Source organism: Clarias gariepinus, chromosome 22, assembly GCF_024256425.1.
Source record: "Clarias gariepinus isolate MV-2021 ecotype Netherlands chromosome 22, CGAR_prim_01v2, whole genome shotgun sequence".
In the NCBI taxonomy this organism is placed as follows: domain Eukaryota; kingdom Metazoa; phylum Chordata; class Actinopteri; order Siluriformes; family Clariidae; genus Clarias; species Clarias gariepinus.
The window spans coordinates 5,695,499-5,722,536 of NC_071121.1; the positions used below are offsets into that span (position 1 = coordinate 5,695,499).

At 39.4% G+C, this 27,038-nt stretch overlaps 2 protein-coding genes across 2 annotated transcripts in view; both read left to right on the plus strand.

Moving 5' to 3' along the window:
- Positions 1-13,426, plus strand: part of phip (pleckstrin homology domain interacting protein) — a 63,262-nt gene extending 49,836 nt beyond the window's left edge. Inside the window, exons 29-39 of the mRNA XM_053482375.1 lie at positions 858-919; positions 1,124-1,279; positions 2,716-2,836; positions 3,045-3,170; positions 5,369-5,441; positions 5,591-5,656; positions 6,447-6,602; positions 8,279-8,431; positions 8,555-8,745; positions 10,507-10,895; positions 12,137-13,426. Of these exons, the coding sequence (XP_053338350.1) occupies positions 858-919; positions 1,124-1,279; positions 2,716-2,836; positions 3,045-3,170; positions 5,369-5,441; positions 5,591-5,656; positions 6,447-6,602; positions 8,279-8,431; positions 8,555-8,745; positions 10,507-10,895; positions 12,137-12,795 (2,152 nt within the window). The 3' untranslated portion in view covers positions 12,796-13,426. The remainder of the gene's footprint in view (positions 1-857; positions 920-1,123; positions 1,280-2,715; positions 2,837-3,044; positions 3,171-5,368; positions 5,442-5,590; positions 5,657-6,446; positions 6,603-8,278; positions 8,432-8,554; positions 8,746-10,506; positions 10,896-12,136) is intronic.
- A 6,289-nt stretch (positions 13,427-19,715) lies between these two features.
- On the plus strand, positions 19,716-26,460 carry si:dkey-261l7.2 (uncharacterized protein LOC569751 homolog). The gene is made up of 7 exons (XM_053481847.1): positions 19,716-19,974; positions 20,158-20,290; positions 22,154-22,243; positions 22,365-22,459; positions 23,636-23,799; positions 24,304-24,420; positions 25,600-26,460. Exons 2-7 carry the CDS (start codon positions 20,166-20,168, stop codon positions 25,693-25,695), a joined length of 687 nt encoding a protein of 228 aa, XP_053337822.1. The 5' UTR covers positions 19,716-19,974; positions 20,158-20,165; the 3' UTR covers positions 25,696-26,460.
- The last annotated feature ends 578 nt before the right edge of the window (positions 26,461-27,038 follow it).

Below are 27,038 nucleotides of genomic sequence, written 5' to 3' on the forward strand. Positions count from 1 at the left end.
CAAACTGGTGGTGTTACCTTTTGGCGTCGAAACTGTTTTTCTACAGTATCTACATCTGACTTTTCAGTGTCATCCTTACTGAAGCCAAAATGTGTCCAAATAACGGAGACTGCATTTTTCTTTGGTACAAGCTTCTCTTGTTGCTCAGTTGTTTCAGTGTTTAAGCTCTCCATGCTCGACATGTTGGCGAAATAACATAACGGAGCGGGGTCACGTGACTCCACACGCAGTAATGTTTTTAAAGGGAAAGTAATCGAAATAATCGACCTGGAAAAATTTAATCGATTATAGGTTCTAATTGTCGATTTCGATTACTTTTCGATTAATCGCCCAGCCCTACCTATATATCCATTCTATCAGTGGCATACTGGTTATCACTGTCTTCCCAGACCTTCATGGTGAGGGGTTTGAATTTCACCTCCAGTCTGCATATGAGAGCTTTGCGTGTTTGTGTTGCATGTCCGGTAGATATGTTCATTTCCAACAATTCAAGGACATGTTCAGTATCCTATTTTCCTATAGTGTATGCTTGCGCACGAGTGTTTCGGCACCCCATTCAGGGTGTAGCACCATGACCCTACACTTCACGGATGGATGGATAATAATGTATAATTTTTGGCTGTATCACTTACTTTGATTGGGCTGTAGGCCATGATGAAATGCTATCATTAAGGATATTAAGTAGTTTAGCACGCTGCTAGCAATAATCATGTGTTACTGAGGTATGACCAAATGTTAGACTCTATATTTTAAGATGCGAAATCTAAATCTATCCTGTATAAAATCTCTAAGCATACGTAACATGTGAGATACAGTTAGAATAAATGTAGATGTGTGTGTACTTGTGTGCTTTGCAGTTGGGATAACGGTGACACAGAAAAGATGAGCCCCTGGGATATGGAAGAGATACCTAATGAAGGTACACACACGCGCTTTACACACGGTACAAGATATATATTTAATATCACTTTTACGGTTTCATGAAATATACTTTGTTGCGTGTGAATGAACACATTGATGACGTAATATTCAGACCAGGGTTATGTTTTAGATTTAAAGTTTTAGTACTGGTTTCGATTGGACATCCTTGTCTCATGCTTCCTGTCTCCCGCCCTCTTTATAGCAGCGTTTCCTGAAGTCTTGGGTCAGAGCGTGCCGTTGACCGCAGAGGAACACAAGGCCTTACTCTATCGTTCTCTGGATGGAGAGTGGGGCTCAGGGACACGTGACGAAGAGTGCCAACGCATCATCACTGGCATCGACCAACTGATCACATTGGGTAAAGCACTCTTATTACCTGGTGGTACTGGGATTTTATTTAAACTGTATACAGAGAGCATTTGTTAAACGGGGTGCAAAGTATTGGTTAAAATCAATACAAGTAAATAATTACAAAATTATTATTATTATTATTTGTTCTTCACAGTGGATCAAAGAAATATTTCAATTCATTCATCAGTTAAAAGAAAGAAGAAACTAGGATTTTTTCTAAATAAAATACATGAAAAACAGTAGCCGCATAGGGTTATTATTACTCAATCTGCTTACAGCTTTCACTTTCGCTAAAAGTATTAGACCCACAAATTAACTAAATAAGTTTAATGAAAGCTACAGCCTTTATAAAGCGTTGCTTGATAATTACATATCAGCGCTGTCGGCTTGAAATGACAATTTTTTTCTTTTTCTTTTTATAAATCATAAGTGGTTTTGGTCAACCTTTATGTGTGTTAAAGAATTTTATAGATAATTAAAGAATAAGAAGTATTAAGAGCTTGTGATTAAATATTGTAACTCCACTGAATCCTTCCTACTTTCCAAAAGGTTTTTTTTTTATTCTTGAAAAGGTAATGGTTTTGGACATGCAAGGTTTTTCTCCTGACTGTTACAAAATGCCACATCATATCTGTTTTTGGTTAATAAATTAATTGTTAATGTGCAAATGTTACTTGACAGCATGGTAGCATAGTGGCTAACAATGTAGCCTCGGACCTTCAGGGTTGTAGGTTCGAGGCCCCCGCCCTTCCAGTGCTTGTTAAGTTTCCTCTGGGTACACCAGTTTCCTCCCACAGTCAAAAGACATCCAGAGTAGGATAATTGGTGTATCCAAATTTTCAAGAGTGAGTGTATGAGTGTGTGTGCTTGTTTCCTGTGATGGACTGGCACCCCATCCACCTAATGCCCCGAGTCCTCTGGGATAGGCTCCAGGCCCCCACCGAACATGTATAGGATAAGTGGTGTGGAGAACGAGTCAGTGAATGAGAGAAATTTACTTATTTGTGTTTATGCGAAACATTTATACATTTATAGAAATTTAAAGTGGTAATGAGGGGCAGGGGTAACTCAGTGGTTAAGGCGTTGGACTACGGCCCAAGGTTAAACCCCAGCACCATATTGCCACTGTTGGGCCCTTGAGCAAGGCCCTCAACCCTCAACTGATCAGGTGTATAGTAAGATAAAATGTAAGTCACTCTGGATAAGGCTGTCTGCCAAATGCCATAAATGTAATTCATAGCTGGTGCTTTATGACTTAAAGTGACCTGTAATTTTTTAGTTATTAGACATCTCTAAGGGAAACAAATAAAAATTAAATAGGTCTACCTCCATAATTATGACAGACGCTCATCTGTCAGCACAAAGCTATTAATATTCACATATCGATCGTGTCATTAAATCATTTTGTGTCCCTCTTATTTCCCATGGCTCTTTGCATCTCAGATGTAGCAGCTCCGTTTGCGGTGCCCGTGGATTTGCAGGCGTATCCCACTTACTGCACTGTAGTGGCTTACGTCACAGACCTGAGTACAATCCGGACCAGACTGGAAAATCGCTTCTATAGGTCAGCACACACACAAAGAGACACACACTCATAATATTTAAATGTTCATCCTGCGTTGTTACAACTTACACACACATACACACATATTTATCTCTTAAAGCTTGCATAAAAAACGGATTGCTCTATATTATCGTAAACAAGTGTAGACATTGTTCAGTGACATAGATAATCATATGTATATATATTCTCATTTGTCCTCTATTGGCAGGCGAATGTCCTCTCTAATGTGGGAGATTCGCTACATTGAGCACAACGCACAGACTTTTAACGAGCCCGGAGCTTTCATCGTCAAAACGGCCAAATTTGTATCAGACCTACTGCTGCAGTTTATTAAGTAAGTCATGTTTAAACTCCAGATACTACAATAATAACTCAAAGTTAAGTGCATTCTGTGTATCACATACCTCGATATGTGATTAACGACCAATAGTAGGATGTATTTCATAACATACTTTTATCCCTTTGCTGGCCAGTAGTTGACATCCTTTAAGATTTTTTACATAGTCTCTGACAATAAACAATATCTACAGTACTCATTAAAAAAAAAAATCCAGATTACAGCGGTATCCCAGAGGCGAGTTCTTAAGATGAAATTTCGTATTGCAAAATGCATTTTCTTATAGGAAATAATGGCACCTAAAAATATTACCAATATTACCAATTTCATATTCGTCATATAAATATGAATAATATTTTTGCGTATAAAAACAATCAAAACATTTAGGAAAGACATAAATGAAGTAAAGTATGCAATAAATAGATACTTAACCTTAATTTATGATTCCTCTTGGCATCAGCTGCTTTCAAAACAAAACTGAAAGTGGCTCCCTTTTCTTCTTGCTGCCATACTTGCTAACAGCGTTGGGACCCACAGTGCTGTGTCTTCACTAAATCTTTCACAAAATGCAAAAAAACCTACAAAAATATATGTAAAGTTGCTTTGCTTTGGTTTCCACGAACGTACACGCAACTTAGCCGGGGTTCGGTTCAGCTCAGTTCAGTCGCTCGTATGCCAAAACAAATTTCTTTAAAAATTTGAATTCTTAAGACGAGAGTTCTTAAGGCAGGGTGTCGTATGTTGAGCTTCCACTGTGTATGAATGTGCAAAGTAGTAAATACAGTATAACTAAATAAAACAAGGGCAGACAAGGGACGACTAGGTCTCAGAGCATCTCTAAAACGGCAGGTTATTTAAGGTGTTCCTGCTCGGCAGGTCACCAAAGTGATTGAAGAAAGGACAACCAATGAACCGACAAGAGGGTCATGGGAATGTGCGGCTCACTGCTGTGTGAGCGAAGTGAAGTCTAGGCCAATCCAACAGGAGAAATACTGTAGCACATACTGTATTGCTGAATAAGTCAAAGCTGGCAATGACAGAAAAGTGTCACATAATGCATCACAGCTGTCCTTGTACAAGGCTGCCTTGCCGCAGAGTGCCCATGCTGACCCCTGGGCTGATGTGAGCATCAGGACTTGACCACTGAGCGGTAAAACAAGGGTGCATGGTTTAATGAATCTGAGTCTCTTTCATATTATGTGAACAGCCGGGTGTGTGTGTATGTGTGTGTTGCTTACCTGCAAGTTTCAATGTGTCAGGTGTTTTAGAGTCACAACGTGCAACTACACAATATTAGGCAGGTGGTTTTAATGTCATGGCTGATCGGTATATGACATATAATAATAAAGGTCTTTCAGTATCTAACATTTAGTTAACTACTTAGTAATTGTTATACAAAATACTTACAATAGTTTTGATATCTTATACAATGGAACGTCGGCATACGAATGCCTGCCTTAAGAATTTTCACCTTACAAACTGAATTTTTGCAAGAAACTTGCCACAGCATACGTAGCGGTTTCGGCATATGAGCAAATCAACTGAGCCAAACTGAACGCCGGCTAAGTTGCGCGTATGTCTGGGAGCAGTTCAAAACTTGTTTGCGTCAGCAGAGAACCAAACTAAGGAAGTTTGCATATTTTTTGTGGTTTTTTTTTTTTGGCATTTTGTGCAAGATTTAGTGAACCATGGGTCCCAAGAATGTTATCAAGGACTGTAGCAAGAACATAATGAAGACACTTTCAGGTTGTTTTATAAAGCACCTGTGCCAAGAGGAATCATAAATTAAGGTTAAGTAAGGTTTAATGTCAATTCATTTTATATTTTACTTCATTTACATCTTTTCTAAATGTTTGGATTGTTTTTATATGGAAAAACATGAATATAGTGTTGGAAATTGATAATGTTGGTAATACATTTTGGGTGGCTGGAACGGATTATCTGCATTTACATTATTTCCTATGGGAAAATGCATTTCACAATACAAAATTTCGCTTTAAGAACTCGCCTCAAGAATGGATTAAATTTGTTTGGCACTGCGAAGTTTATTTGTGTTTTTGCAAATAATTTGACTTGGGTTTCTGATCTGAAATTGAATTGTAAATTTTGGTGTGTATTGTAATACTGCCCTGAATGTTGAATGTCTTTTGTACACTTTGAATAAGTCTTATTTTAATTCTTTCTGTTTTTAATAGGGACCAAAGTTGCACTGACATTATTCCACTGTACAATAGTATGAAAAAAACAGCTTTCTCTGACTCAAGTGATGTAAGTAATCAATATCCACCCTCTCCGTCTTTAAACACATACACATGCTAACTTCACAACAGGGGACTATTACACTAATAAGCAGGCGTCTCTCATGGTTAATGGCTTGCAATAAATTTATTAGCTGATTGCTTTCTATGGAAATGCAGGATGAAGAAGAAGAAGAAGAGGATGAAGAGCCGGAGACTCCCGGTACATCTAAGCGCAATAATAAGGTAAGAGTTTCTCACTTTTTCAGTAAGGAAGTTGCTTCTGTGTTTTATGATATTTTTATATGGAGGAATTGTGTGCATTGGTGGTGTTTTTTTCATAAATCACAGCTGACACTTCTTGACTGGAAGTTTCAAGTAAAGAGCATTTCTTTAGAACTCCCTCGTCCCTTCATCGGACACTACAAGCTTGTACAGAAGTTCAAAAACTAGGCGAGTGTGCAGCGTGAGAAGGCCATACATTTGGTTACGGCCGAGCAACCAATGGTCGCTTAGCGACAAGTTGTCCGGCGCTCTCAGCTCCCCAAGTCGCTCAGGCTGATTTGGGTCCATGCTCTGCAGCTTTGAAAAGAAATATTGTTAGGAGTTTTCAGTTCATGGGCAAATATTCTATTAATGAAGTTAATTACTTCATTAACTCAAGTCACGATTGAGTCAGATCCACACATTGAGTAGTTGAGTAGCTAATAGTGTGTGTTAGTCAGATCCAGCACATTAGCATGCATTAAACTGATGGAAAGCATTACAAATAATAATAAAAAAAAGATTCAGAGACACAGCATTCTGGCCTGAATTGCTGAACTGTCTTGGATTGTCAGAATTGACACATTTTCAGGTTAAAGTTGCTGAAATATTTAATATTTAATATTTTATTTTCATATTTAAAACCGCCTTAACATCTGGTGTTATGGACATGTGACACGTTTTGCTTTCAGTTTGACTTTTGTGAGAATCCTGTAAAGATCTTGAATTTCAAGATTGGGCCTGATATTTTATTGTGTTGTGTTGTGTTCAGGGCAAGCAGAAGCCTATTTTGAGAAATCTGAGAAATAAACCTGCATCTGTAGACCCCCTTGCCTGGAGGGGGCGATGTAGAGAGCTGCTAGACCTTATATTCCAGTGTGAGGACTCTGAGCCATTCCGGCAACCCGTGGATCTTGAAGAATACCCGGTAACACGCACACATACCCTAACCCTAACCCAAACACACACTAAATACTGTATTCCTGCCAAAGTAATGCACTATTATATTAAATACTGTAGTGTAGCTTTAAATATACAGTTGTCCAAACCCATACTAATATCATATTAATAGAAATACCACTAATGTTTAACCAAAAAGGACATGAAAGTGTAACAACTTACCCGTCAGTTATGTTGTCATTTTTTAAAAGATACTGATCTGTACCCGTATTTTTTCAGGGTATGCAACCATTAGCATATTGTGGCCTAAGGATGTCTATATAGTTGTTGCCCTATTTATTCTAATCAGATTTATACTACTGAGTGAGTTTTTGCTTAAAAAAAAAAGACTACCTGATGTAATTATTATGTACTATTGACACAATTTATTAATTTAAATTGTATAACAACGTTACTTGAATATAGACCATTTATTGTTTAAAATGATGTAATTAATTCTGGAGTGAGTTTACATTTTGTATTGTGATACAGTAAGTCCCCGACTTTTGAGTTTATGATTTACGAATTTTCATACATAAACACACCGAGGTTGTACAAACATTCGTACATTCGAACAAATCATGGAAGTAGTTCATGTATATTGTACAAAAAATAGACACTTGCAATGCACCAGATACCAATATTTACAATTATATATAATATTTGTATACAATGTAAGTGACTGTATAAAATTTGACCAAAAAAGTGCGGTACATTGTATGTGTGTGAGTGTGGGGGTGCAGAAGAAATGACTCGGCCTCCTTGGTTTCAATGAATTAGCACGGAAGCACAATAATATAAAATGACTGTCCTGTAAAACTGTCCTGATGGTAAATAATCCTAATTTCAGAAAACAGAGTTCACAGTCCAATACAGCTCTGAGACAAAATGGCGTCCGCAGTAAACATCATGAAGCTTTGACCCTCCCTTCCTGGTTAAATTTAAATGAGGTCAGCTGACTCGTTAGGCATGTTCAAAAAGGCTTACCTGCGGTTGCGAATTTTGCCCACGTGATGGCAGTGTTGGAAAAGGGGACAGATGCATCGCTCAGATTTAGCCAAGTGGATTGATGTACTTTGCTTTGTATATTCGTGTCAAAGGTGTAATTACTTTGTCGGAGTTAAGAACAAATTCGACTTACAAACATGCTCCCAGAACGGAACTCATTTAGAAGTCGGGGACTACCTGTAACTGTTGTCTAGCTACTGATGATTTTTTTTAAATATTTTGCTATTAACACTAGTGTTGCACAACTAATCACATAAAAATTGAATCCGTAATATGGACCTACAGTATGCAGTTATTTTATCTTAAAAGTTTGCAGTTTATTACAGGTAATATATGCGTCATCTGGAATTTGCTAAGAGTTTGTCTATAATTTAAATATTTGTTTATTTTTAAGTATATTTGAGGTGATAACTAAATATTAAAACACTTTTTTTAATCAGATCATTTGTGCGATTGGTTTTACTGTTAGCCTAGATTAGTCCGTTTGAATTCAAAGTGGTACATTTAATAGTTGAATTTCACAGTGTACGTAGCAGTTACAATATGTGCAAAAAAAAGTATATAAAAAAAAAAAGTTATTATATATATATATTTTTTAAAGACATGCAGCCCATATAATAACCTTATGAACTAGTTACCAACCCTTTTCTCTGTTAGGATTACCTGGAAATTGTGGACACCCCTATGGACTTCGGGACAGTCCAGAAAACTCTCCTAGCAGGAGAATACGAGTCTCCGATGGACTTATGCAAAGACGTGCGACTCATATTCAGCAATTCCAAAGCCTACACACCCAGCAAGAAGTCCAGGGTATTTTTTTTTATAATATTCATCCATAGTTGTCAAAAAGAAAAAAAAAAAGCAGTGACAAAAGTGATGATATATATTTTTACCTTACATTATATAATGTGTGTGTGTGTGTTTTGCTTGTAGATCTACAGTATGAGTCTTCGCCTGTCTGCCCTGTTTGAAGAACACGTCAGCTCGATCGTAGATGATTTCAAAGCAGCTCAGAGCAGACAAACGGAGCGGCAGACACGACAGCGTCTGCACCGAGAGCGACCGACCAGACAGACCATGAAGAGGAGGAGGAGAAGCTCTTCCCCTTCTAGCTCTGCCTCAAGGTGCACTGATTCATGGGAACATTGTGTCCTTAATGATGGGATTTGTTCATTCTTAAATTGAGTACTTGCTCTTGTTTGCTCACAGTAGACTTCAAATGTCTAGTAAAAGCACTAGTAAAAATGGTTGTATTTTGCATTCTATTCTAATTTATTGCAAGTTTCATTATAAATGATATTACCGAGTGAAACAGAGAATCATTAAGGCGTGTGCATGAAGTATTTGGCGCATCACCTTTCTGAAATGGGCTGGCACAGACTCTGCGAACTTTTTAAAATCAAATATGTTGGCACGTCATACGAACACACGCTTCAGTAGAATTAAATTAGACATGAGGAAAATCTAAGTTTTTGTTCAAAGCAGATAAAACAGTCAGTATCACAGATCTCTGTCCAATTATGGATTTAGACATAGTGCAGAAATTAAAATATTAAATATTTAGGATATTCAATAATTTCCTCTCTTTGTGTTAAATGTTTGAAGCTCTTTTGTTGCTTTCCAAATGTAAATGAAAAAAAAAAATCTAATATTTCCAAAGGGCCCACAATTATAGACCTCACTGTAAGTGCAACAATAAATCACACACTAGCTTTAAAATATGAAGTTGAAATATGTACAGTATGACGCAAATGCCAAGTCTACATGCGGCGCGGGCTAAGACTGAAGTATCATCAGTTTCATGTGGATTTCTTGCAGGTCTGATGATTCTAGCTAACTTTTTCATTACTAGATGACAGTATTTAGGATAAGATTAAGGGGAACTTTAAATTGCTGAGTAAGCTCACTGAGAATGCTGAACACTTTGCTGAAGAAACTTCTGATTTTCATTTTTTTTATTCTTTTTTTTTTATGTATATATATATGTAAAAAAAAATGGAGTAGTGGTTAGCACTGTTGCCTTGCACCTCCAGGGTCCGGGTTCGATTCCCGGCCAGGTTCGATTCCTGTCTCTGTGTGCATGAAGTTTGCATGTTCTCCCCGTGCTTGTGGGTTTTCTCTGGGTACTCCAGTTTCCTCCCACAGTCCAAAGACCTGGAGATTAGACTAATTGACGTTCCCAAATTGCCCGTGGTGTGTGTGTATATATGTGTGTGTGCCCTGCGATGGATTGGCACCCTGTCCAGGATGTACCCCATGCCCTAAGTCTCCTGGAATAGGCTCCAGGCCCCCCGCAACCCTGTATTCAGGATAAAGTGTTATAGACAATGAGTGAGTAATTGAGTGATATGTGTAATGAGTACTAAGTTACTTACTTGACTACTTGTCTATTCTGTAGCTTAACAAAGTGGTTTTCGAAATGGGGTTGGTGAAGCATAGCCAGGGGGGGTCCATGTTTTTTGATATAGTGGTGCTCCCCTGAAATGAATGCCTATAATATAAAGTAAGCTATAAATTATATCAGTCTGCTCCTAATTTGTTTAGCAGCAAAAAGCTCTTTGACTCTTATAGATAAATATAATATCATTATAGGGTCCCATTTTAAAAAGTAGGTTTTTAGGTTGATTAAAAAAAAAAGGTCTGTTTAGGGGTATAAAAAAAAACAAAAGACCCTAGATTAATTTACAGTCACAGGAAATGATATGCTGAAATGAAGTCAGTGAAATACATTTGTAGTATTTGACTTTCTTATATATATTTTTTCTCCAAAACCCCAAAACATGCCGTAACCATATTGGAGCACATCCACATAACAAAAATTGTCTTGTAAATCCACATTAATTCTCCTAGGTAACACGCTTTACCCTTTTTTTCTTTCCCATCAGCCCTGAGAGGAAGAAGCGTGTCTCCTCTCGAGCTCCCCCCCGCCCTGATGCAGCAGCTCCACCCACACCAGCTAGCCACTCACGTCCTGCATCCTTACGACAAACCCTTCCTCAGATCAACGGCAAAGCGGAAAACAACGTCGCCGCTGGACGCACTCGTAGCTCCACTCGTTCCGGCGCTCATTCCACAGACCCTCCTCCGTCACGGTCGTCTCCACCCCCTGCCCCCACCCACAGTAAAGGACCCGAGTCCACGTCCAGGACTGCCCGAGCGCAGAACTCTCAGGCGTCTCCCAGCATCTCCAAGGAAACGGAGAGTTCCAACAACACCGACAGCGGGGGCAGGGAGTCGAGGCGGAAACTTCGAACTCCTGTTAAGCACACGCCAGGTTTGTAATTTATTATATTTTTCTTTGTGCATGTGAAGAGGTACGTGAGTGTGGATGCACTGCTTGAAGATGTCTATCACTCCTTTGTGCTCTGCAATATAGGCAAAAGTCTGAGCATTACACTTGTATAGGCTTTTTGAACATCATCACATTTTAGAAGTGCAGTTTATCCCAGATGAGTTCAGTGGGGTTGAGATGCAGGATATTCCACTTCATCCACTCCAGACATGTCTTCATGGAACTGACTTTATCCTCTTAGTTCCAGTGAAGGAGAACTGCAATGCTAAAGAATACAGAGACATTCTATACAGTTGTCTGCTTTCAACTAGTGTTATCACGATACCATAATTTGTCTTTTTGCCATCATGAATTTTGATACTTTTGATACCTCACTGAGCCAGCAGTACTTGTACGTTGGAAGCTAGTGTTGCTGTATATCATGTAGCACTACTTCCAACTTTGTGGGAACAACTTAATGGAAGCCAAATATGGATCTGAAGGTCAGGTGTTCACATACTTTTGGTTGTATAGGTTATGTTATGTGTTTCAAGAGTCTCAGTGGAGAACAGCATTTTCCTGTTAGATTCAGATTTATATATACATAAAGTGGAACCTTGAAATGCGAGCATAATTCATTCCATCAAATTTTTCCATTAGAAATAATGGAAACTTAAATTATTCATTTCACAGCCCCAAAAAAATAAATAATAAAAATAATTAATACAAAAAATAAAGTAAAAAAAAAACAAGTTAACCTGCACTTTACCTTTAAAGTACCTTAACAGATAAAACCCGACAGATAAGTGTTTCCTTTAGTGTTTTGCTGTGTGTGTGTGTGTGTGTGTGTGTGTGTGTTTGTGAGTGCAGGCACTGTGTAACTGTGTGTTTGTGCGCTGTGTGTATGTTTGAAGCTAAAGTGAGAGGAATGAGACCCTCTCCCTCTTCTCGTCTTACACAGTAACCCTTCCTCCTCTCTTATTTGAGTTTCACACACATGCACACTAACGTAAACACAGTTTTATCGGGAAAATAAACAAGAAATCTTTCTAATGACACTCGAGTGAGCAAAACACTAATGGAATCACTACTGTAAAGTCAACATAAAACAAATTAACCTTACAAACCTTATCGACTATAAGTTGATAATGATCATGATGAAGATGATAAAAACGGTCATGACTCCATGTTAATAATTACCCCTGTTGTTACCCCTTCATTTATCCACTCTGTTCTTCTGCCAGGTCCAGTGGATCATCCTCCTCTTCCTCCCAACAACATTCATCTGAACAGCCACAGCAATCAAACGTCATTGGGTGTTGTGAAACGGGGGCGGGGCAGACCCAGACTAGAGTCTCAGATAAGGACGCCGGAGGTTGTTGAGCCACCCTTGTTGCTCCGCCCTCCTGGGAAGCGGGGCAGGAAAAGTAAAAAAGAGCTGGAGGCTCTGCGTTTAAACTCTACTAACGAGGAGGAGCCCGACCAGTCCACAGGTGACGAGGGCGGGGCTTCATCCACCGCACAGGATACTAGCCTGTCAGACTCGGGGCTTCCACAGCAACCAAAACGTCGTGGAAGGCCACGGTTAGTGAGGACAGAAGAGCAGGCTCCTCCGAGTCCCAAAACTGTTAGAAGGAGCGGTCGGCGTGGCAACGAACAGAACACATCTCCTGCCCCGAAAGAGGAACCAGAGGAGGTGGAGTCTGGAGGGGGCGGGGACAGTAAGGGGCCTATGAGAACGCGCAACCAGGGCCGTAGGACAGCGTTCTACAACGAGGAAGACTCTGAAGAAGAGCAGAGACAGCTTCTTTTCGAGGACCCCTCTATCACGTTCGGCACATCGAGCAAAGGCAGAGTTCGCAAACTTACAGAGAAGGCCAAAGCCAACCTGATTGGCTGGTAACATTGCCAATGCTATGGTTCTTTGTGCCATCCTCTATCTACCCCACAGCGCACTGGGGTGACACCATTCCTGCTGCTATCTGACTGAGTTTATGTGAATCTGATCCTGACTCTGTACTGAAGGGCTTCTGGCCTTGGAGTCGTCCACCCCTTACCCCACACATGCAGTTCAACTTATCACTTTTTTCACACATGCAGTTCAACTTATCATGTATTTTTTTTTTTTCATTTCCAAGTGCACTGTTTGAAATCCAGCGACTCATGATCCTTCAGTTTGACGAACTTAACACGCACACATGAACATGTTTTTACACAGTAGTAGTTGCTAATAGCAACAGATCAAAGCATCCTTCAGAAATCACTTTTAAACACAGAGTGCTTTGAAAGTGTAAGTGTGTGAGTGTGTATGCGAGTGCGCTTGTATGTGTGTGTGAGGGTGTGTGTGTGTATGTGTGCAGAGTTTCAGAATAGTATATTTGGTGGTTATGCAATGATGGACCTTTTAAAACTGTTCTTATTGTCTTTAAATGTCTCACTAAGTCAAAAGAAGAAAGACTGGTTTTAGCATGTTTTATATGATTAGCAATACCTTGTGCCTTTTGATCATTTAAATACATTGATATTTCTTTGTACTCCACACTGTGTAGTATAGTGTGTGTGTGTGTGTGTGTGTGTTTAATGCTTTTTTATCGTTGAATTATTAATAACTAATTGTGGTAATTGATCGGTTTTGGAGACACAGACTAAGTCAGTCTGAGCGCTTTTTTTTTTTTTAATTCCTTTAGAAATTTGGGCTTCCCTGTGGCTATGTAACTGTTAAATGGCAAGTTGTGCACAGAGGTCCAAATAATCATAACTGGTCCTTTTTTTAGTGAGATAAACAGCATTAATATCTCTATCTCATGGATACAGAAGAAAGAAAGCACTTAGTGTCTTCATCAGCTGCCACGTGACTGCTTTTCTGAATGAAATCCTGCTTTACCCTTTACCCTTACTCACTGCTTACTGTTGTGTAACAGGGAAGAGCTAGCTGCTGGGAGGGGAGTGTGTTTAAAATAAAGCATTTAATTTAGTGCACTAGAATATTAATATTAATTCGATAAAGTGAAAAATGATCCGTAAACCCTTTTTACAGTCTGGGTTCGTATCACATAAGCTACAGTATGAAATGAGAAACCCAAAAAGCCGCGGAGTCATCATTTTAACATAAATCGTAACAAGTAATTTTTATTCATTTAACCAAAGCAATGTGTTATTGATTAATTGATTGATTGATTGATTAATACACTTAAACATGGCTTCCTAATCACTATATACTGTACACTCAGTAAATATAGTATAACACAGTGCTGTTGTAGAACTTCAGGCTCAATACGTCGAGGAGAATTATTCCAAGATAAACATGACATTTAATACGTATCTTTGGAAATGATTCGCTTGTTACAAAATGCACGTGTCATTAATTCATACGCTTTCCTTTGCCTTAACTGTTTAAGAGACTTAACCCCATAGTCATTGTATGAGGACACCACATTTTCTTGCTACTAAACTGGTGTGTATAACCTTTTAAGATCCTCACAGGAGGACCGTAGGGTATTAATGTTTTGCCAAACTTTTTTCTGTTCAAATACAAGTTCAATTGTTATCAGGTGCTAATAAACAAAAACACTGAGGAGAAATTGCAAGGCACGCACCATTAGGGTTGAGGTGTGAGGAGGTTATTAACCAGCAGCAATCAAATCAGGTCAGATTGTCGTGAGTAGATTCACGTATCGCCACACTGACTCCAAAATCGATTAAAAAAAATAATAATTTAACGTTTATAATGGAGATAAACCAGTCAATCAGCCAGTGACCAGAATTAGCTGTTTTTCATTTTGATTGGACGTGACCGGTGGGTGACCTGCCGATCAGCCTAAGATATAAACGATTCTGTCAAGCACAGACGTATTTGGCAAGTTTGTTTATCAATAATAATTATGGCAGATGACAGAGATACGTGCTGCTAAGTTAGATGCTAAACTCTTGTGTTTGAAGTTATTTTGTATTGTTTAAATGCTGCACTTGTTTTTTAAGTAAGAAAACTACTGCTATAAGTAACGGGCTACATTTAATTACTTAATATGAACTTTTTTTAATGAACTTTTTTAAAGGTTTAAAATTGCAACAAAATCGTGGGAAAATGTAATATCGCACTTTTAGTAACGCAATTTTAATCGAACCGGCACTCGGATATCGTGATGCTATTGTATCCAGGAGGTGACTGGTGATCCCCCCCCCCCTATAAAGGAGGCAGTTGATCTAGAGCAAAAGGGTGCATATAAGTATTTCAGTGTATATTGGTTCGATAAGCTTTTGACAGGATTGAGGTACAGAATTTGATGGTATGATTTATCCATGTGAACCCTACAGTCATCAGAAGATGGGGTGATGAGGAAGTGCTCTGCTTGGAGTCTGGACAAAAAACAACCATCTACTTTGATGCCAAGTCCAGGTATACTTTCGTCCAGGTATGCAATAGTATCAGAGTGGGACATTCTACTGGTGGAAGTCAAACAGTAAATGACTGACAATTTATCCGAGAAAGGTTGCCACTAAATATTAAAATTATTATGCTAATAACATTTTTGCATTTGAATTAAGTTCCAAATATTTAAACATTTCTTTGAACAGCAGCGTGTGTGTGTTGTAACAGAGTCGACCTCTTGCACATGCAGTCTGTAGACATGTATTTGTAGTGACATTATTTCCCCATCACACACACACACATCTGGAAAGCTCTGTTTTGTTTTATTTTTGTTTGTTTTTTTTGCCATTCCACCATTTCTGCACTGTACTTTGGGGTTCATCTCGTACTGTAGAGGCGCCCCACTGCTATAAATCCTGTGCTTTATGATAGAGTGTAGGATTTATTCTGTAAACGCAGAGTCAGTCAGGAGCACTGCAGGGTTCTCTCCACATCCAGTCATTCGTGCAGAGAACACAGAGGCGAGAGAAACAGCCATGCTCCTTACATATCATGTTTCTTAGGGTTTTTTTGTGAATGACAGAAACACAGGCACGTGCTGATAAAATAAGGAATAAACTCACAGCAGGACGATGTCCGGGTGTATTTTATTCTTTTAAAACAGCAGCAGTTTAAAAGCTGTTACAATTTTGTTAATGATTGAAGAAAAAGTAAGAAAAAAAAGGAAAAAAATGAGGGCGTGGTGGCTCAGTTGGCTAGGTTGTTGATTGGGGGATCTGAGTGTCCAGGTCGGTGGGTTGCCAGACTCCATACTACCCAGCTATTGGATGCAGTGCCAGTCCCAAGCCCAGATGGAACCCCCTGCAGCCAAGTGGTATTTTTTTGTTTTTTAATTGGAGGAAAAAAAAACATGTACGTTTGATTAGTTTAGTGTACATTGTATGTGCATTGGATAGTTCCTCCTGACCTAGGGACAGGGATAGCTCAGTGCTTAAGGCAGTGGATTACTGATGGGAAGGTCACAGGTTTAAAACCCCAGCGCCACCAAGTAGCCACTGTTGGGCTCCTAAGCAAGACCTTTAACCCTCAACGGCTCAGATGTGAAATGAGATAAAATCTAAGTTGCTCTAGATAAGGGCGTCTGCCAAATGCTATAACGTAAATGTACTCCGGTGTCCTTCAGAAAGACGCTGCGCTGAATGTAAAATCCAAAAATTGGGTGAAATGAGGACAGTTGCCCTTTCAATATTTTATCCAGATTTTAAGGATCACTGCCTTTGTGTTTCTTCGCCAATGCGACCAATTTTTAAATATCGCGCCTGGTCGTGTTTGTATAGTTGGTTAAAATTAAGTAAAACTCAGTTCATCATATTGCCTAGGATGTGCTGAAACAAAGCATATGTGACCGTGTATTGGAAAATTCTGACCCATATATATATATATATATATATATATATTTAAGGTTAGTTAGCACTGTTGCCTTGCACCGGCAGGTTCTGGGTTTAATTCTGGCCTCAGTGGCTATTTACCCTTCTGGTTAGTGGGTATTTAATACTGTTGTACATGTAAATGATTAAAGTAGGCAGATGAGTTTAAAGCCATTGCTGATTTTTTTTTCTTTTTCCGAAAGGATTTTAAAATAAATAAACACACATTTGATTTTAAAAGTAAGTTTGGTGTTTTAGGAAAGAAATGACTGACTAGCTCACGTAAACCCAAAGATGAGTGGATGATTGTTTGACACATGGAGAAATAAAATTATACTATAAGCACATACCTAGCAGTGATAGAAAGTAAAGTCACAACGAGGATTTAAATGGTTTGTAAATGTCTTTTTTTATTTTTTGTACTCCAAAACTGTTTGTTGGTTAAATTCTTTTTCATCCTGTCAGCTGTTGTGGTCTGGTTAGCTCCTGCTGCTGTGGTAGGATTTAGATCACAGCTTTAAGCCTGGTTCAGTGAACCAAAGCCCCTGCACAGGTGTGTGTGTGTGTGTGTGGGAACTGTACACACAATCATTTACCAGCACCTCTTGCATATTAGAAGAACTCGGCTGGGAGTTATTGCCGCATCCCTGTACAGTCCTGACCTCGCCCAAAGACATTTTCACATGTTTGGGCCATTAAAGGAGTTCCTGGGAGGCCAGAGTTTCAGACGTGAAGCAGGTAGTCTGATCATGGCTTGATGGTATCCAAGCGCTAGTGAAACACTCTGATAAGTGCTTTAGTGTAGCAGGGGATTATATAGAGAAATAAGGGGAGCTTTTCAAATCATAATGGTACATCCAAATAAGAGCACTTAAAAGTAATCATAACATGTTTAATGTGTAATGGTATCTTTCTTGACATTTACATTTTGAGCAAGTGGTAATCTGCATTTAGAGCATTTTAGAGCAATAATAAAAATTTCATAGAAAACATAAAAAGCATTTTAGATTTTACACCAAAGTTGGGCTGCTTGATTAGTTATTTCCTAAAGATGGACCTGTTCTGTAATTATTGACCTGAGTATTTAGGTGTGTAAGTTATTATTATTATTTTGTTCTATTTTATATATTTTTTCTATTTAAAGTTATTTTAGCACTTAACTTTTAGCATCAAATGTTCTAGCACTACTTTCAAAATAATCATTTTAGCACTTTTTCACCAAATGTTCTTGCATTACTTTCAAAATGATCATTTTCAAGTGTGTGGGCTGGGATGCTTGAGATGCCACCTAATTTCAGACATGTCTTTTAAATGATAGAGCGTAACCTTGGTAACATTTTGAATGCTGAATTACACCCAGGTTTCTTTCTTTAGATTTTCTAAACAAGACAAACACACACATCATTCCTCAGGAACCTGTTTTCTCTGAGCTTTAGTACTAAGTATCAGTATCTCTGGCTTGTTGCAAAAGGTTTCTCTCTCTCTCTCTCTCTCTCTCTCCCTCTCTTTCTCTCTCTTACTTACACACACAGTGTATAAGTCCACTGGAAGAGCTTTAACTTGGAACTTAAGCTGGAACAGAAATGTACAGTTGTCGTATGTTTCCTGATTATATTTCATAGAACCAGGAAAACTTAGAAGTGCAGTGGTCCTAAAACTGAACCCTGTTGAACTCCATTGGAAACATTTCCCAGAACAACCTGAAATTAGATTAGCCTCATGGAAAAAATTATTGTAGTGCATCTTTTGGAGAAATGGCTGAGCCCTGAAGGTTAGCAAGAAACCAAATAAAGCCCTGGCTATATCTGTCTACAGATATGACTACACTGTCACGTGCATAATTTCACATTTGATCATATTATATTCAACAAATGCATTTTAAAACTGAAGGCTGCATGGAACACAAGGTTGTATCAAAATGTTTTGAGACTAGTTGTTTTATAACTTTTATAAGTCAGCGTAGCAAAAGACATAGTTCTGTGTTTGCCAGAAGCCGTGCAACCGGTGTTAATTACCAAATTAAAACAAAGAGCAAATGTGAAAGTCCGCATGAAGCTCCGCCACAGATGGTTGACATGATTCAACAAGTTTACGGTGACGCTACAGTGAGTCGTTGGAGGTGTTTTGAGTGGCACGCGTGCCTCTAGAAAATTGCTGGAAGACGACAAGAGATCAGGAAGACTTTTAACAAGCTCAACCCCTGAAAATGTCAGAACCATTCAGCAACTTGTGCGTGATGATCGTTGCAGAACAATCCTGCCATTATCAGCGTATCATACGTAACAGGGCAATCCTCACGCTGATTTAAACATGCGCTGTTTTGCTGCAAACTTTGTACTCTGGCTGCTGACCCGGGAGCAAAAGGAACATCACGTTAATGTCTGCCAAGAACTCTGCCAGCGAGCTGTGGATGACCCGTCCTTCATGTCAAGGATCATTACCGGTGATGAAACTTGGGTGTATGTGTACGACCCTGAGAAGAAGAAAAGTCTTTACAGTGGAAGTGCCCATCTTCTCCAAGACCAAAAATTGTGGCAGGTCGCAGCTCGAGTAAGTGCTACTTCATCGTTTTTTTCGAGAAATCGGCCCCATGAAAAAGTACCGACTTTTACTGCCAGGTTTTAAGGCTTCTAAGGGAGGACATTCTGTGTGACACAAATCTCGAAACTTTTTGATACCTTACACTCACACCAGCATCACCGAATTGTCCCTTCTATGCTGAGAATAAACAAGCACCTAAATAAGATCTGTTCAAATAGTACCAATACTTATTTAACGAGTTTACTGGTTAAAATGGTGGTTTAGTGTTTTGTGTAGCGTAGGGCTGCACTTATTAAACACACCACTGAGGTTTATGGAAGTGTGTGATTGTGGGGGTTTTAAGGACGAAGCGGTTCCTCTTTCAGCAGGTCTTGTGGCTAAACATCGCCCTCTACCGGCAGACTTCCGCCTTCACCGAAGCACATAAACGCAAACACGTCCGCGCGCGCGCTACGTGGCGGAGCGCGAGTCGCACGCGTACACCTTCTTCCTTCCCGCGTGGGCCTCGTCTATTGGCCGCGCGTGCCTGCGCGCGCGCCGACGCAGGTGCCCAAACCGAAACTTTCGCCTTATGCAAATATTAACGACTTGTTTAAGAGAGAGCGCGCGCGCCGCCGACACGACACGACACAACACAACAGAAGAGGTTCACGCGAACTTCGCAGTTCCGAAGCGCGCGTGCGTCGCATCCATGGTTAGAAAGCTTACGACATAATCTGTCTGTGCGCTCGCGCCGTCACTGCAGGTGAGTGCAATAAATCTGTCTTGGAATCTCGTGACTCGCTTGTTGTTTCTTAAAGTTGTTTTCGGGTTTGTTTGTTTGTTTTTTTGTTTTGAAAAACCCCGACTTAGGTTATACATCAGTTTTTGTATATAGTTTGTGAACAGCTGCGTTCGATACCTCTTTTTGTTTGCGTTGAACTGTTAGGTCACGTGATGCCGCAGGTGACGGGGCCGGTGCTGGTGCAGCTCGCGCTGCTCCTGTGCGCTCTGCCTGTGCAGTATCTCATAACGGAGTGGAGCAGCGGGACCGCCGCACAGCGCAAACTGGCAACTCAGGGGTATATGCATGCACACGCATTCACACACAAGCTATTATTGCCGGTCCACATTTGGCATGCTTTTGGGAGTCTGTAAAACTCCAGAAAATCCCAGCACTCAGAACAGTGGACATCCTGAGCTCGGGATTGAACTAGAAATCCTAGAGCATTGAGCAAGACAGATAGACATATAGAAACAATCATTCAGACACGTATAGAAGTACTTTAAAATTAAATAAAAATTATGTATATTATTCATACACAGTGTGATATGCAGTGAAATGCTTATATGACTGCATTTTTATCTAAAAATTTGTGTTTTTTTTTTTTTAAAGCATCACACTATGATGTATGACTAAAAAAAGAAAATAATTAGAAAAACAATAGGGGTGTCGCACACTATGACATTTGTACTATGAGACATCAACACTATCGTAGCGAGGCGAGGAATTCATTACTATGATCATGATATGCTCATAGTCCTTGGGCCCTAAAAATAATAATCCTTACAAAAGTACTAGGGCCCGTGCCACAGTATGACGTAATAGGGCTGATGTTACGGTGCTTGATTATCTAAAAATAAAACATTCAAATAGAGGAATAGGAATAAGAAGTAAAAGAAAAGTATACATACTGTAGAAAACTTTAAGCTGAAAAATTTACAGTATGATCAAGGTTGCCTTGATCTCTTGAGCAATATTCTAGGAAAAGTCTGCTGTAATGTCATATATTATTTGTGCTACATTCTATATTTTGTTGCAGTTTTAAGAAGTCTTGTCTTTACCTCCCATGTTCAGTTAGGGACCCATATAAGATGCACACACTCACACACAGCAAATAGACTGTATAGGGAGTCAGTATAAATCCCTTTTTAAAGCCTTTTCCTAGAACGAGTCTTGAGGGACCACCAGGTGCTCCACAGTTTTGCTGTTTTCCAGATCCCAAGACACTGATCCATCAGATTGTGTAGCTGCTGTGTGATGCGTGATGGGAGTTGAGAGACAAAAACTTTGGACAGACTGGGATTTAGGAAAGTCTGCTGTATAGTACAGGGCTAGTCTTAATACTGGTGTTGGTCTTTCTTACTCTCTTTCTCTCTCTCTTATTCTGGGTAAAGCTTTAGTTGTGCCAAAACTAATGAAAAAATTTAATGTATGGAGACATATCAATTCATAATATATGGAATTTATAAATGCGTCACATATACCAACTTTTTTGAGATGGGTCATATTTTTTATATATAGGAGATATATATATATATACAGGACTAGTTTGGATATTTTCTGCATTCTAGAGCAATACTGTTTTTTTTATTAAGGAATAAAACATATGGCATTAGGTAATTAAGTAACAACAACAAAACAGTCACTTTTTATTTTAAGACATAAGGGTCAGCTGTTCTGGAATAGGTCTTGCAATAACAGTATTATCAAGTGCATTTGTAAAACCCACCAAGCAGCATGATGAAACTGGCTCTCATGAAGACCATCCCAGGAAAGCAAAACCAGAACGTACCTCACAAGATTTAATTCCCATTGAGGCATTTTAGGTATTTTTTTAAAAGTTGATCTTAACGCATCATTAAGCTGCATTTACTTAAAATAGGTGCACACACACACAGCTGCACTCCTGGAGAGCTTGAGTTACAAAAGTGGGTTTCTTGAAAAAAGTACTACAGTAGTATCATTAGTTCCTTTTTTTCATTTACTGTAAGAGTCATGTAAGCTTTTTCTTCCAAGATTTTCACCTCTTTTCTTCCTTGTAGTATTTTTTGATGGTTACTGCTACATAAATGAAAATCCTTAACTTATCACCGATGTTTGTTGTTGTTGCTTTAGTTTTGCAGTGTTTTTACAGACTGTATTTCTGCTTCTCTTTATTCAGGGTTCTTGATGCATGGAACGGCATGAGGAAGTCCTATCTAAATGTGACAGTCTGGGTAGACTGGATCAATTCCTGGATGCCCAAACTTCCGTAAGCTTTAGATGTAAAAAAAAACAACAACATTAAAACCCTTCACATGTATGTACCAGACATGCAGCCTTGTGCTCATACACACACATATACAAACACATGTAATATACTGTACACACAGGCTGCTGGGAGCAGAGGAGGAGCTGGAGATGCTGCATGAAGATATAATGCCACTGGAGTTCCTGATGCATAGTAATGAGCACGGCTACTTCGGAGGCAAGAAGCACATTACCTAGCATGTCATGTGAAACATTTGTAACAAATCGCACAAACACTGTGGGTTTCATTTAGTCACCGTTAGCTTTGATTACAGCACTTAATGTAGTGGTGAGTTATTTTGTAAAAGTCATTAGCCAATCATAGGCACCTGAACGAGGAAGGATGCACTGCCCATTGGTGCACATGTTGAGGAGACAACAGAGAGAGAGAGAGAGAAATAGGAAGTACATGACCATAAGTAAATATTTACAAAAGATAAAATGAATGAAATTTGAATTAAAGATTAGACCATATCCAAAGTATAAACAAATCTGAACAATATGGCAAGTTTTTTGCTGAATTGGTAGCTATAAGGTCCCTTTACTTACCCACCACCTGCACACCAGAGATGATTCGGTTGATCGCCCAACTTGGATTTCTGGCTCAACTATTTCTTTAATGCTATAAAAAGATTTTTAGATCTTATTGTCAAAAATCACTCTGAAACTTCAGCTAGTGAAGCTCACAGGCATGAGGCGTGTATTACCGTAGAAATGCCCAAATCATGCTCGAATGATGCTGTTTGAGTTCTGAAGAAATACAGTATTTCTACAGCCAACTTACATTTTGCATGAAACTGAGACTCCCTGAGGAGCGGCTGTGTTAGCGCCTGAGTTTCCTCCTCACTCTCTTTAGTTTAGAAAGGAGGTCAAGAGCAACAATTCACATTTTGGTAAAAAATTTTAATACCATCCTAACAGATGTGCACATGATCCAAACGCTCAGAGGGATAAATCTCACAGACTTCAAATCAGAACAAACAGATCAGGTCAAATGCCGCTGGAGATCATGTCAAGATGGCGTTTTCACACGAGGACAGTGTGAGACAACCTGACAAATTTGCGGCAAATCGCTGTAGCATTGAAAGTGTCTAACACTTCACACTTCCCTATTTTCTCTGGTGGTAGTACATCATTTGGATACGTTTTATCTAGCTGAACTTCCCATTATGAACACTCCGCTCACGTTTACTAAACTGAGATTCACTATTGCACCATGAGACTGTGTGAGCTTTATCCATCTCAAGCTCACAAGTAGATAAATAGCTGCTTGTCATTAACAAGTATCACAGCATTTCATTTGGCAAGAGTTCAACTTTTTTATGTCTGTGTGTGTGTGTGTGTGTGTGTGTAGCTTCAGAGGTGCCACGCAGCCCCAGGCCAGGGTATGTGCTGCACCGTGTTGGGGAGGTCGTCATTGAGACCCAGAATCACATGGTGGGGGTAATAGTGGGCTGGGATGAAGGACTCCGTGCTCCCCCAGAGTGGTTAAGAAGGAAGAAATACACCGATGCAGAGGTCTCAACACACAAACATATATGCAGTACTGTGCAAATGTCTTGAGCCACCTCTCCTTTCTTCATATTTTATTTTCAAAGAGATAGACTTTCGTGTATTTTTAATGCAGTCCCGAGGGGTAGATCCCCAGGACTTTTGTGCCTCTCATGTTCAGTCCAGGCCCTGAGCAGTTTCAGAGGAATGCTTTTTTGTTTAAGCCACACAGTAACCTATGAATTATTCAATCATAAAAAAATAAAAAAAATGATTAGTATACTGCTGATGCTGAAGGGTTGAGAATAGACGAGAGGGGAAATGAGGTTGCTGCCTAAGTTGTAAACAATTAATTTTTTTTATTTGCAGCTTATCACAGTAAAACAGTTGTTCCGATTACTTTTTAATCAATCTACATAATTTTCTTGTATTTAATATGAAGAGTTAAGGCAGACTTGAGACTTTCTAAAATCTCAGAATATTAAATGTTCTATTAAAAATCAACATCTATTTCTGTATATTTATGTGTAGGTGAAAAAATTAGAGGACACCCCACACTACAAAATCTTGTTCCGTGGACCTGATCCGTCCTCTCTGATGATTGGATACCTCCCCCAGAATGTACTCCAGCTCTTTGAGGGATACAGGGTACGTAGAAACCCGTTCCTCTCACCATCATCGTCATCCGGCTCAAAGTCAGCACAAATTAGTTCATTCTGGGTTCATATCCAATTCAAAACAGCATCTATATTCTTTCTTCTATCTTGTTATGTAAGTTATCAGGTGATAAGGAATTAAGAACAGGTGACCACTAGCAAGTTCTAATTAGTAATGTATTATTGTTTGAAATAATTTAATTAATATGCTTTGTAATTATCAAACTAATATATTCTTTTTCCCATAAGTCACAGTAAAGGAGGTGTGTGTAGAAATTCTGTGCACATAGAATTTGAGTGCATAGACACTATCAGTGCCTATCCGTATCCTATCCGTATCCCTATCCTATCAGTATCCAGTGAGAGGCGTGGCCTCCGTGCCTATCAGTACCAGTGAGAGGCGTGGCCTCCGTGCCTATCAGTAACCAGTGAGAGGCGTGGCCTCCGTGCCTATCAGTAACCAGTGAGAGGCGTGGCCTCCGTGCCAATCAGTACCAGTGAGAGGCGTGGCCTCCGTGCCTATCAGTATCCAGTGAGAGGCGTGGCCTCCGTGCCTATCAGTATCCAGTGAGAGGCGTGGCCTCCGTGCCTATCAGTACCAGTGAGAGGCGTGGCCTCCGTGCCTATCAGTATCCAGTGAGAGGCGTGGCCTCCGTGCCTATCAGTATCCAGTGAGAGGCGTGGCCTCCGTGCCTATCAGTATCCAGTGAGAGGCGTGGCCTCCGTGCCTATCAGTATCCAGTGAGAGGCGTGGCCTCCGTGCCTATCAGTATCCAGTGAGAGGCGTGGCCTCCGTGCCTATCAGTATCCAGTGAGAGGCGTGGCCTCCGTGCCTATCAGTACCAGTGAGGGGCGTGGCCTCTGTGGCTAGTATTTTGCTGTTACCATAATTATTTCTATTTTTACAGTAGGGGTAATATGTTATTTTCTAGTCTTTTCTCACTACAAATGAAATATTAAATACATTATGATCAACATCAAATACTGTTTTATTTATTTTTATCTTGAAAGGTGAAAACAACCCCCCCCCCCCCAAAAGACCACTGCATTTAAACTTCTTACTAAATGTACATTGTAATCTTAAGACACACATCATCTTGATCAGGACTTATTGACACCTTTATATCCTAAATACTTTGTCATATTCTGTGTATTTGTATTTGTGTTCCAGCCAGAAATCCCCACACTGGATCATTATTTCTCTCACTTTGATGGGAAAAGATTTGTGATGCTCGACTGGCTGCAAGAGCTCTACCCTGAAGACTGAGAGAGAGAGAGAGAGAGAGAGAGAGGACACACCAGAACATCGGATCACACCAGCACTCTGATGTACTGTAAAGGTGTGGACGTCTCTCTGTTGTGATATTAGCACTTGTCACTTTCTGCGCAGCTCTCCTCACAGTCGTGTCTCGGAGTCTCCCGGCGAAGTGCGGATGTGATTCAGGCTGTTAGCACGATTCAGAGCTTTTCCAGTTATGACTGCAGATTCAGGGATGATTATTAACACAAATGAATAAATTACTGTTATGTGAATGAATCAGGTGAATGACTGGCACAGAGCCGGACATTTTATTTTTTTCTATTATTTAATTGCCTGTGTTGATTAAAAATACACTGGGGTTTTCATGAATGTAACGCAAGACTGTTTAAAGAGTCCTCAGTATTGTGCAATGGATTTTAAACATGCCTGTAAACAGTGTTCTCAAGTAAATGTCAACTAGAAGTGAAACTGTAATTAAAGCCACTTATCTTTTTTAAAAAAATGATTTGCTTATGTATGGCTCATGTTACAGCTGCTCGGCGTGGATGGAATTTGCATTATTAAGATGGAGAGGGTTTAGTATATAAACTTTTGAATTAAATAGATGGTGAGCACCGTGTGGACAGTTTGTATTATTGAAAAAAGAAAGGATAAAGTAGGACAGGATGAACTAGCCTTGAATCTGTAGGCAGCAGAGCTCAGTATCGTTTCTACTCTTAAATTCAACAACGCCTTATGAAATTCAGGGCAGATTGCGTTTTTTTTTTTTTTTTTTTTTTTTTACTCTAGTCTCAATAAATCCTTGAGATTCACCTTGAATCTGAGTATTTTTTATTTATGTTTGGACTCAGCGCACACACCGTCATTTTCCATGTTTACAGTCTTGAACCTTTTCTTGATTTCAGTCTTGATTTATTTCCTATAACAGCAGCTTTTACAATAGTGCTGCGTGTAATTAAATTCACAGGTTTAGATTAATACGCTCGCTCTGATCCGTTCTGCGTGCCATAGTAATAGTGCATTCACTGAGACTTGTATGGTGGACAGTTCTTATAATCTGATCATATAACAGATGAAGAAGAAGTGCTGTAAGGTAACAGATTTCAGATGTTTAATTGTTGAAATGAGGGAATATATGGAAGGAGTCTCCAGTGTCAGCACTTTGTAATGTTGAGTAGCTCATTTTCTGTCGAGACATTCTGCAGAAACGAGTCTTACAATAAAGATGCCTTCACTGCTCTAAAGACTTTGTACTACAAATACAGTGCTGCACAGGTAATTGCATAAAAATCGAAATTGAAATATAAACCCGTGCAGTTATCTACTTGCAAAAAGAGGCAATTTATTAC